This window comes from Mytilus trossulus, chromosome 3, assembly GCF_036588685.1.
Source record: "Mytilus trossulus isolate FHL-02 chromosome 3, PNRI_Mtr1.1.1.hap1, whole genome shotgun sequence".
In the NCBI taxonomy this organism is placed as follows: Eukaryota; Metazoa; Mollusca; class Bivalvia; order Mytilida; family Mytilidae; genus Mytilus; species Mytilus trossulus.
The window spans coordinates 64,348,249-64,360,355 of NC_086375.1; the positions used below are offsets into that span (position 1 = coordinate 64,348,249).

General features: G+C 30.7%; 1 protein-coding gene across 1 annotated transcript; it reads left to right on the plus strand.

The window, feature by feature from the left end:
• The first annotated feature begins 269 nt into the window (after positions 1 to 269).
• Positions 270 to 11,554, plus strand: LOC134712105 (synaptojanin-2-binding protein-like). Its single transcript, XM_063573259.1, has 4 exons — positions 270 to 413; positions 3,664 to 3,800; positions 4,851 to 4,964; positions 7,989 to 11,554. Exons 1-4 carry the CDS (start codon positions 368 to 370, stop codon positions 8,190 to 8,192), a joined length of 501 nt encoding a protein of 166 aa, XP_063429329.1. The 5' UTR covers positions 270 to 367; the 3' UTR covers positions 8,193 to 11,554.
• The last annotated feature ends 553 nt before the right edge of the window (positions 11,555 to 12,107 follow it).

Here is a 12,107-nt window from a genome sequence, read left to right on the forward strand (position 1 = left end):
CCTTGGTGTTCCTAATAAAGGAAGCGCATACAGAGAGAAGAAGACGTGCTAAATGTTAAAGTCAGAAATGCTTTTTCAATAGCTAATACTTGTAAGATTATTGTATTCATTATGTCAGTTATCAATATCAGAAACTTATGATACCATTATAATATTGGTATTGTCAGATACATATACAAGTCAATATTGATATAGTCTAATATAAATCTGTATATTATTTTATAAGATTAAAATGATATGAATAGTGAAATCTAAATGGTACGTTCTTTTTCGGTTCATAGTCTTACTATGTATCAAACATACCTCTGTGCACAAAAGAGTTCCAAGGTGGTTCAAGTTGAACTTTGCATTTTACATTTTTGAATGAATGGACTTGATAGAAGAAAACATCGAATTACCTCGTGGTCCAAATGGTAAAAAGTGATTTTTGTTTTAATTTTATCATCATCATGGTATTTAATTAAATGTATAACATGCAGAATGATAACATTTTAAAACTGAAAGCAGCCATGGCATCCGCTAGGCACTATTGCTAAATATTAGTCCAGTCAATCTAGCATAAATTTGACCCTAACCCGAAAGTAATTGCAACAGATTTAGTATTAATCTTTAGCATAATACTCCAAATATACACAGAAAAAAAATCCCATAAAATCTAACTTGAGGAAGACTAAAGGAAACCAAGTAGATATTGCGATTCTTGATTTTTCAAAAGCGTTTGACACAGTACCTCATGATAGACTCTTGCACAAAATAGACCAATATGGAATTAGAGGAAATATCCACAAATGGCTAACTGCATTCCTAACCGAAAGAAAAATGCGATGGAGAAAACTCAAAAAATGCTTCTTCTTCTTCTTCTTCCTTTGTAGTACAGGCCTCCCAGGGGAGTATTATCGTACTGTTTTATGTACATGTTCGATGTGAGAACAACAAATGTGCGGGTAGGTGCGAAATATCTACAGTGAAACGGTGATTCTTTAAAATAAGGTTAAAAACAGTCAGAGCTCAGACATAAACAAGTCTATTTCTGTTTTTGACTTAAAGAAGTCAAAACATGTATTTTTAATAAAAATGTGTTTTCAATTTTAGACTTATCTAAGTCACAAAATGACAGACTTGTTTAGGTCTATTTATGTTGATGAAAAAACTTAACTTGACTTGGTGGCCAAACTACACCACCTATGACAGTAAAAACCTTTCTGAGAGTTCACAAGGACTTGATCTATCTATATTCATTTATCTAATTGAACATCCTTACTAAACACAGATGATTTACCTCATTAAGTGTGGATCCAGGTGGTTGCATTGTAAGGTTAATTAACATGATCCCTGATTTTTTAGACTCTCATTCATATTTTTCTTTAGAAGACAAGACATTGGCTTTCAATGTTGTCATTATTTGATTTAGATGCATGACCTTTTTATAAGTATGTGTGGGTCTTGAAGTTAACCAATTTTGGTAACTTATCAACTTGTAGGAGTCGATATTTGCAACTTTTTGATTCTGGTCAATCATTTCTTGCTTAACAATATTTGACTTATTTAAGTCGTATTTTGTCTTGCATTAAAGGGAGACAAATCCTAAAACTTACAAATTTAGACCTCTATAAGTCAAAAGCAGATTCAGACTTATTTATGTCTGAGCTCTGACCATAACAAACTACAAGAGGATCTCAAATCACTAGAAAAATGGGCCGACGACTGGGGTATGCGCTTCAACGTCATAAAATAATATATGCTTAGCCTGAAAAGTAAAAGTCAGCGATTTTACAACCTTAACAACCACATGCTTGAACAAGTGTCATCCAACCCATACCTAGGACTCCAAATACAAGAAGATCTTAACTGGAAAGAACAAATAACAAATACATGTAACAAAGCCAGTTCTACCCTAGGCTTCCTTAGAAGGAACCTACAACACTGTCCTATGGAATGCCGTAAAAACAGCATATAAAGCTCTCATAAGATCAATTATGGAGTATGGATCAATTATTTTGGACCCATATACCCAAAAAGACATTGACAAACTAGAATCCATACAAAAGAGAGGTGCTAGATTCATTACCAAAGACTACAAATCAAGAGAGGAAGGATGTATGACAAAAATGCTAAAAGAACTCCAGCTCCCGTCATTACAATCAAGACGCCAACCATCACGACTGATCTTCTTTTTCAAAGTGGTTGAGGGGAAGATACCAGCGCTTCCTCCCGACGATTTAATCAAATTTCATAGACCAAAGAGACAAATCAAAGCAACAACATATAATAACTTTGTAACAAAAAACATTATAGACCACCAAGTCTGTAACAACAAACGTGCGGTCATAGTTCCAACCACTAAGACAGAACAATACAAGAACTCTATTTTTGTGCGCACTGCAATAAACTGGAACCATCTGGAAGACTCAGTAGTGTGCGCCACTACTACCGAGGAGTTAAAATCAGCACTCCTCAGCAAGCGCGACTAATTGTGCGCAGACCAACCCTTCACATAATAGCATAATAGCTGAAAGGAATCTGTGACGTACCCATCCTAATTTCACAAGTGGGAAATACAGATACAGATCACCAATTAAAATTCCTATGGAGATTTGCATATGATCGCTTATCCCGGCTGACACAGCCACTTGAACTTTTGACGCATACAACAATCACTTTTCCATTGCGGTGTCAGATATTTTGTTTTATGACGTCAAATTTTTACGGGAACCTGTGTACTATCCAATAATGGGGGACAAATAGCGATAAGGACTAAGGTGTATTGAAAAGGGAGATAACTCTTACAAAAAAGGCAGAAATATCAATAAAAAATTGATACAAAATCACTACTTTACCGCTTCTATTCATCATAATTTAGTCAAATAAAAACTAATAACCCCATCAAAGTACATGTATCATACTTTACATAAGTTTCAAGAAAAACAAACAAAAACTGTCCGAAAAAGACTCATGTTTGCAAGAGTTATCTCCCCTTCTGATGTTAATTACCATAGGAAATTAAAAATGCTGATTTTGAGTTTTCCTCAAGTTAGATTTTATGGGACTTTTTTCTGTGTATATAAAGGGTACAATGCTATAGATTAAAACTAAAAAAAAATCTGTTGCAATTAGTTTGATGTTAAATCTTAGTTAGCATGGTTAGACTATATGCTAAAACGGTCAATATGTTAATGAGACAAGAGCTTGCTGATGAACTATAGAATGTTATTGCTATATTGGACATTTAGTGCATAGTCATAAATTTACAATGTATATCGGAAGATGTGGTATTAGTGCCAATGAAACAACTTTCCATCCAAGTCACAATTTGTAAAAGTCTTCAACACAGAGCCTTGGCTTACACCAAACAGCAAAGCTATGAAATTAAAGGGCCCTAAAATTACTAGTGTGTAAAATCAATCAACAATATGTTCTTAGAGGAAAACATCGGTCTTATCATTATTAAAAACAAGGAACACTTATATATGAACTACATCAACAAACAACAATCTGAACATCAGATTCTTGACTTAGAACAGTTGCAAACAAATGCAGCATGTTTAAATGTTTTAATAGTTACGAACCTTCAACCTTACCTGAAACTTAAATTGTAACTCTTCAGTTAATTATATAAGGCATACATTTAACACTCATTAATATTAGTTGACATCACTATTTTAGGACTGGGGTTTAATATTAGAGGAGGAATTGATGTACCTCATTTGAAGAATGACCATGGAATATTTGTGACAAAGATCAGGGATATTGGTACAGCATATGAAGATGGAAGATTAAAAGAAGGAGATAAAATATTAGAGGTTAATTGTATAAGTTCTTTTATTCTGCATTATGACAATTATTCATGTATACAAATATAGTTGCTAGTCTAATACACTGCCATCTCTGTGTACATTTTCTCCATCTAATAGAATAATTTTTAATTTTGGAGGAACATGGATGAGACATGTTCTTTAAGTTAACAAAGGTGAACACGTTTTAGATAATAATGTTTAGAGGAAAGCAAAGGATTTGGGTGCACATGAGACAAAATTTAAAAATGTTTCAGGAAATAAACCAATAGTTCAATGGATCACTGTTGAACAGTGATTTATTGGTGTTTATCTGGACAGTATACTGTTATTGGAAGGTCTTTTAACAAAATAAACTTAAAAAGTCACACATAATAAGACAGTGCCATGGGTTGACAAGTGATACTCTATTGATTTCTATAGACTATGGTTACACATAGTATTAAACAAACTAATTTATGAGTCAGCAAATTGCATCTAGAAAATTTTGCATTGACCTTACATATCCATATCTGAAAAATACACTGTTGTGAAAAAATTACATAATGCTTTCAAGGTAAAAGAAGTGAGGTGTCCTACTTTCAAAAGAGTTATATAAGGATACATCCTTTGAATATTTATTGAGTTGAAAAGTGTGCAATAAAAATAATCAAAGATTCATCAAAACTGAATTGATTCAATTGAGTGCCTTTACATAACAAGCATCCTCACAAGATAAATATAATATCGTAGATTTTTTTTCTTCTAGAAACCTATAAAAAGCGTCGTACTGACTTTATTGATATACATGTAATGGTAAATTCCCTTTTACCTAACTGTGATTAAGCAAATGTTGCATTACCTCACAAAATGTAAGGCTACAGATATATTTTATCAGATTTAAGATCTACATGTAAGTTATTAATACAGGCCCAGGTTAGCTTCTAGTCTTAACTTTCTATATTAATAAAATAAATTCACTAAAGATTTAGCCTTAACTACATTTTCTGTTAAGAAAGTGTATTTTAAAAAGTTAAGAAATCATATCTGTTGTGAATTAATTGTGTTTTAAATTTGCAGGTAAATGGTGAGGATTTAAGAAATGTTAGTCACAATGAGGCTGTACAGGTATTCCTGAAGGCAGGGGGGAATGTCAAAATGCTGGTGCAACACAATGCAGAAGCCTTTTACAAGGTAGATATGATTTATTTTAGTCCCATTTTAGACAATGTAAAGCACATGTGAAACATATGATATTGCCTACCAAGAAGGTTTCATATTCCAACTGGCATTGTTCAGTGACTACTTGAAAAAAAAGTTAATAATTTTTGTAATGTTGAATTCTCTCTTATTATAAGTAATAGGATAACTATATTTGGTATGTGCGTACCTTGCAAGGTTCAAATGTCCTTCAGACAGTTTTCACTTGACCTCAACCTCATTTCATGGATCAGTGAACAAAGTTAAGTTTTGGTGGTCAAGTCCATATCTCAGATACTTTAAGCAATAGGTCTAGTATATTCGGTGTATGGAAGGACTGTAAGGTGTACATGTCCAACTGGCAGTTGTCATCTGACCTTGACCTCATTTTCATGGTGCGGTGGTTATAGTTAAGTTTTTGTGTTTTGATCTGTTTTTCTTATACTATATGCAATAGGTCTACTATATTTTGTGTATGGAATGCTGGTAGGTGTCATCTGACCTTGACCTCATTTTCGTGGTTCAGTGGTCAAAATTAAGTTTTTTAGTTTTGGTAAATTTTTCTAATACTGTATGCAATAGGTCAACTATATTTGGTGTATGGAAATATTTTTTTTGATCTTTTTGTCAGTCGCACAGGTTTTATTTAACCCTGACCTCATTTTCACACTTCATTGCTAAGTGTTAAGTATTTGTGTTTTGGTCTGTTTTTCTTAAATTATAGGTATTAGGTTAACTATATTTGTTGTATGGAAGAATTGTTAGCTGTACATGTCTGCCTGGCATGGTTCATCTGACTGTGACCTCATTTTCATGTTTCATTGACCAATGTTTAGTTTTCTTGGATAATGTTGAGTTTATGTGACAGTTGTAATAAAGATTTATATTTATGACATACTATTAATGATTAGTAAAGAAGGCAAGACATATTTTTGGTTTGGATTGTTTCTCACATACTACATGTATAAGCAAAGGGTTAGGTATATTTTTTGTATGGAATATTGGTTGGTGCACATGTCTGTCTGGCAGGTTACATATGACCTTGACCTCATTTTCATGGTTCATTGGTCAATGTTAATAATTAGGTCTTTCCACTTTTCTATGGAAAGACCTATTGTATTTTTTCTGATTATTATTAATTTTTTTTTTGCTATAAATATTTGTTTTACAATATGTCACTTAGATATTTCTCATATTGTATTGTATAGTTTATGCGCTTTGAAATTTCATCCTGCTAAGCCGACATATTTTCTTTGTAAGAGTTATCTCCCTATTCACTGTTTATCAAATGTGTGCATTTTTGTCTAGCCTTCGACTTTAGCGAGACTAAGCGATCCTACATTCCGTCGTCGTCGGCGGCGTCAACAAATATTCACTCTGTGGTTAAAGTTTTTGAAATTTTAATAACTTTCTTTAACTATACTGGATTTCTACCAAACTTTGATAGAAGCTTGTTTATGATCATAAGATAGTATCCAGAAGTAAATTTTGTTAAAATAAAATTCCATATTTTCCATATTTTACTATAAATGGACTTAGTTTTTTCTGCGGGGAAACAAAACATTCACTCTGTGGTTAAAGTTTTTAGAATTTTAATAACTTTCTCCAACTATCCTGGGTTTGTACCAAACTTGGACAGAAGCTTGTTTATGATCATAAGATAGTATCCAGAAGTAAATTTTGTAAATAAATAAATCCATTTTTTCCATATTTTACTTTTAAATGGACTTAGTTTTTCTGCGGGGAACCATTACATTCACTCTGTGGTTAAAGTTTTTAAAATTTTAATAACTTTCTTAAACTATCCTGGGTTTGTACCAAACTTGGACAGAAGCTTATTTATGATCATAAGATTGTATCCAGAAGTAAAGTTTGTAAAAAAATCACTCCGTTTTTTCTGTAATTTACTTTTAAATGGACTTAGATTTTCTTACAATCATAAAATAGTAACAAGAGGAATATTTTTATTGATTTTTTTCCTCATTATTGTTGAGCCTGCAATTTACAGCAAAAATAGGCGAGACACTGGGTTCTGCGGAACCCTTACAAATTTTTAACTTGTAAACCATTAACCATATAACCCTGGAATGTTTTTATTTGACGCACCTACATATATGTTCTTACTTAAAAAATGATGTCAAGGTCAAAGGTCAAGTTCTTATTTTTGACTTCTTCTTGCTTTTGCATTTTCTCAAACACCTTTTAAGGTATATATAAAAGAACAAGTGCAAAATGTTTGCTTAATTGTAATGAAGATATGCTACATTTTGTCTGAAACAATCTCAATGCATCTTATAGGAGTTAGTGCCCTTTAAATGTCTAATTATAAGGTTAATTGATTATTACTTCAACTAGGCTCATTATAAAGTCATATGATCTTTCACAAAAGGTTTGGTGACCTATATAACCTTGAAAAATGACAATCAGAAGTGACCTTGAGAAAACTGGAAGGAGCCAATTTTGCACTTTTTTCATGAAAAAGAACTCGGAATCCTTATATTTGTAATATAAGTACATTAAATTATCACAAAAGACTACAAGTTACTTTTAATTAACTGGGAGTGGTCAATTATCTCCTGATTTACAGGCAAAAGTATAATAAAAACTATATATTTTTGGAATCAGTGTGAAAGAAGCTATCATAGGAGACCTGAAGTGACATTTACTTCTCCGGAAGTAGCAAATTATCTCCCTTTTTCACTCAAAAGTAAACAGAAACCATTTATTTATCGCATCAGTATGAAGAAACTTATAATTTGATACCAATATTAACTTTGAGAAAGCGGAACTAGCTTCTTTTCAATAACTTTTAAAATTGATGTGGAAAGACCTTCAATTGTTCTCTGAACAATTTGTTTTTATTTTATGGTTTGATTTGTTTCTCAGGTACTACAAGTGATAGGACCATTTATATTATTGGTGTATAGAATGAATATAAGGTATATGTGTCTGTCCATAACTCTTGTGGTTATCTTTTCTTATGGATTTAAAACTAAGATAATTTTTCTTTTATTTCAGAAAAAATTAAAGGATTTCGAACTTCTAGATAAAGAACTAAACCAAAAAGCAAAGGAAGCAACTGAAAACAGTAGTTCATCTCGTATATGGACAGCTATAGGTGTTTCTGTGGTTGTAATAGCTGGTAGTTTGTTCTTAGCCAAGAAATATAATAAACTGCCTGATTTGTTGAACATTAAACTACCAACATCTTGGTCATCTTAATGGACTTTTGATTGTTTAATTCAACAGTATCTAATTTAATGGTTGTTAATGCAGAGTAACATTTACAAACATTTTTAAAGTTAGTTTGGACGGAACTGAAGTCTTTAAAGAATGCAATTTACCTGATGAATAATCAGTGTATAGTGATGAGTTATAATATACCTACACTCATACTGTAAATGGTGTAGAGTTGTAGTTAGTGCATTGTGTTTCAAGTTTTCTGATGAAAGAGAGAGAAAGTGAAAAAAAAGATCTCATTGATAATCAAATTCAATTCTAAAGATCAAATTTGTTTCTAGTTCTTCTTATTTAGATATTTTTTCAAGCATTTTATTTTAGATTATCTGATTATATACCATCCATGAGTATCCACTGCCACACAGCAATTGCATATTTAGAAGTTTATATTCTTAAGATTTTTTTTTGAAAGAAATGATTTGCATGTACATGTACCAATATTATAATGTAAAAAGGTTAGATTGTTCATAGAGGTTTTCTATAAATCTTCTTTAACATCATTTACTTGTATGAATCTAGACTGAAGTAAGAGTGTTCTCAGAATATTGAAGCATATACATTTTTATAAACAGAAAGTTAATTTGTATATATGTTATGGAATGCATTGATTACTGTGATCTCTGTCTGTTATGCTCAAAGCATTTATTTTTTTATGCAGATTAATTTTTATAGTCTCAGGACTTTAATTGATTTAGGTTTCTGTCATTTGACAATAGAAATTTGGTTATTTTAAGAGGTTATTACTTAAATTAAATGTATTGAAAGAAAGGGTGTTGTTGAGACTTCCAATATAAGTACATTAAAGTTTAGTTGGAAGGCACTCTTTTTTTTGCCTTTACAATTGCATTTTACTTTACATACATCAATCACAATTTGAACTAAGTGACCTGCTTGAATCCATACAAAAAAAAATAAAGTGCCTTCCAACGCCCCATAGTTTTTTTAGATTTGACAGTTAATGAGGGGCGGGGGATATAAGTGATACATATTCTTCATGACCTGTAACAAGAAATGACTGAAAGTTAAAATGAAATGAATAAAAATACTGGTATTGCTACGAACAAATAATTTAGCAAAATCTATATATTTTGTATGGTTTTGTTAAATTTCTAATAACTATGGTAATCTATCACATGCTTATATTGGTATATATATAATTACATATAATCCTTATTATCATTGGAATAAAGTGTTTACTTCTTCAACCTGAATTACAAAAATGTAAATACAATATATGATTGATATAAAAAATATAGATTTTATAAAATACAGTACTGAATGATAAAATGATAAAATCACTTTAAACAAGTCAGCACAATTTTGCTTTAATTTTATATAATTGGTAGTTTCTGTGATACATATCCTTGTTTTTGCTAAATATATATTTAAACATTGCATTATTTCATTTTAAACTTTATCTGCTCTATTTGATAATCCTGTAATGCTCATACAATTATTTTTATGTATTTGTTGTCAATCCATATTTCATATATATATTGCTAGTAGAGTAGACAACTTTCAGTTTCTATACCTTATAAAAAAATTCAATTTAACAGAAAATTATTAAAGTATTAAACAGATTTTTGAATTTCTCTCTTGATTTTTTTTTTCGTTTTTGCTTAAAGGTAAAAAAAATCTAAGATAATGACAATGTAAAAAGAGAGAATTGAAATTTTAAAACATTAGGTCAGATTTTATAGTGAGGTCATAAAGCTAACTAATGCACAATAACAATATTTAAGCTAACATTAATATCACATTTTTTGTACCGATTAAAAGAATAAGATATTGACTACAGGTTGCACATCTAGTTCATCAATTATCAAATCATATGACAGTATAACACATTTCGGACCCTACATTTAGAGTTTATTGATAAATTTGTACATCGGTTGTTTCTCCTTATATAAAGTCTCATTAATATTCCATGACATTCATCATGTTCCTCCCCCCTGTGTTTTATGCGTTTGTTATAAAGTACAAGTAAGAGTAGTAACTTTAATTTCTGAAATACAAGTTATTTTGTAGACATTGTAACTAGAAAAAAAGCTGCAAAAATTGATTTTGCTTGATATTCAATGTTAGATTAAATTCACAGAGTTTCAAAATTGGGAATATTTTAGCAATTTGTCCTTACTAGTTCATGTTCACATCTCAGATAGATACTAAACATTATAAGTATAATTGCAATTATTCTAATATAATTTTAATGTACAATCAGGGCAGGTTAATGGTAGTAGTACTGGGATGTCAGTAAGTGGCATTTTACACTACTGTACTATGTAATTGATATTAATTTATACATTTTTACTCAAAAGTTTGCAATAGTAAACTTCAATTTCTGATATAAGGACTGACTATACTTAGTTGTTATATTCTGTTCAGTTTTGTTTGTTATGCAATATTTTGTTCTCCAGGGATCATATCGTTATGTTATGTTTTACCTGTATTTGTCTCATGGTTTTTCTGTTTAAATATATTGTATAATAAAGATAAGCACTCACCAATTCCATTACACCTTCCCTTAAATAGATTGCAATAAAGTGAATGTTCATACTTTTTTTTATCATCCCTGTAGTTGTAAATTTATATACTGTGGATTCATTATTATTTGTTGGATACCATTTTTTGTGGATTCTGTGGGTACAGGTGAACCACGAAATAAACTACTTTTCAACGAATAGCAAGTGTTCTATAGGCTTGTATGCAGAATTTCTGCAAAACCACAAAAATAAATATCCACAAACATGTAAGTTTTTCTTTATTCACGAAAATTGGTACCCAGGAAAATAAATGAATTCACAGTATCTTCTTAGTTAAAGGTGATTTTTTTTGTGGTTTGGGGGAAGTTTTAATTCCAAATCTGTTTATTGTCATTATTTTTACATTATCAATTTCATAGCAATGGAAAATACATAATTGTTGACTACGTAAACCTGTGTTTTTCTTCAATTTCGATATGTGGAATCAATATTTTGTCTTTGATAAGGAAGACACGATACTTGTATATTCCCTTAGTAGATAAGATACAGTGACTGACCAGAGATAAGGTGAATGTAATTATCATTCAATGTATTGATGTAAAATATGACTTGACTCATAGAAAAGTAGATAAGATACAGTGACAGATCAGAGATAAGGTGAATGTGATTATCATTCAATGTATTGATGTAAAATATGACCAGACTAGAAAAGTAGATAATACAATCTGAGTACTAAAATTCATTTTGATTTTGCATTTATATTTTTTTTTCAAGAAACAATTGTTAATTCTTCTTTATTTACAATGTATTTATCTGGAACAACGTTCATGAATGATAATAAAGTTATAACAAATAAAACAAGTGTTTATTAGCCTTGATAATTGTATTTATAGGAAATCTCAAATCTAGCTGCCATAAACAAATTGAGTTAGTGGGAAGCTTCAAAAACTGCTGACCCAAGTAGAATGGAATTTGGTTTATAGATATAATTTCTGTTATTCCTTGAAATATATTCTTACTGTTTTGGACCACATGGCTATCTGAAACCAAATAATGTTGTTGGATGGTCCTTGGAATGGAAATTACATCATAATATTAGTTTAAAATGTAAGGGACACTCTGTCTCTGGAATTCTAAGTCAACTAAAAAAAAATACTACCAAAAAAAATAAGAAGTAGTATGATTAATGCTTACCAGTGAGACAACTATCCATTCAAGTTTAAACGATGTGGAGTTTGGCAGTTATAGATCACTGCACAGCCTTTAAAAATGAGCAAATTCCATATTGTATAGTTCAAACAGAAAGATAAAGGCCTTATTTATAACAATACAATTTACAAAAAACAAACTTTAACAAATATGAACCAATGACAACTGTAGAATTACAAGTTTCTGGCTTGGGAAAGGCACATAA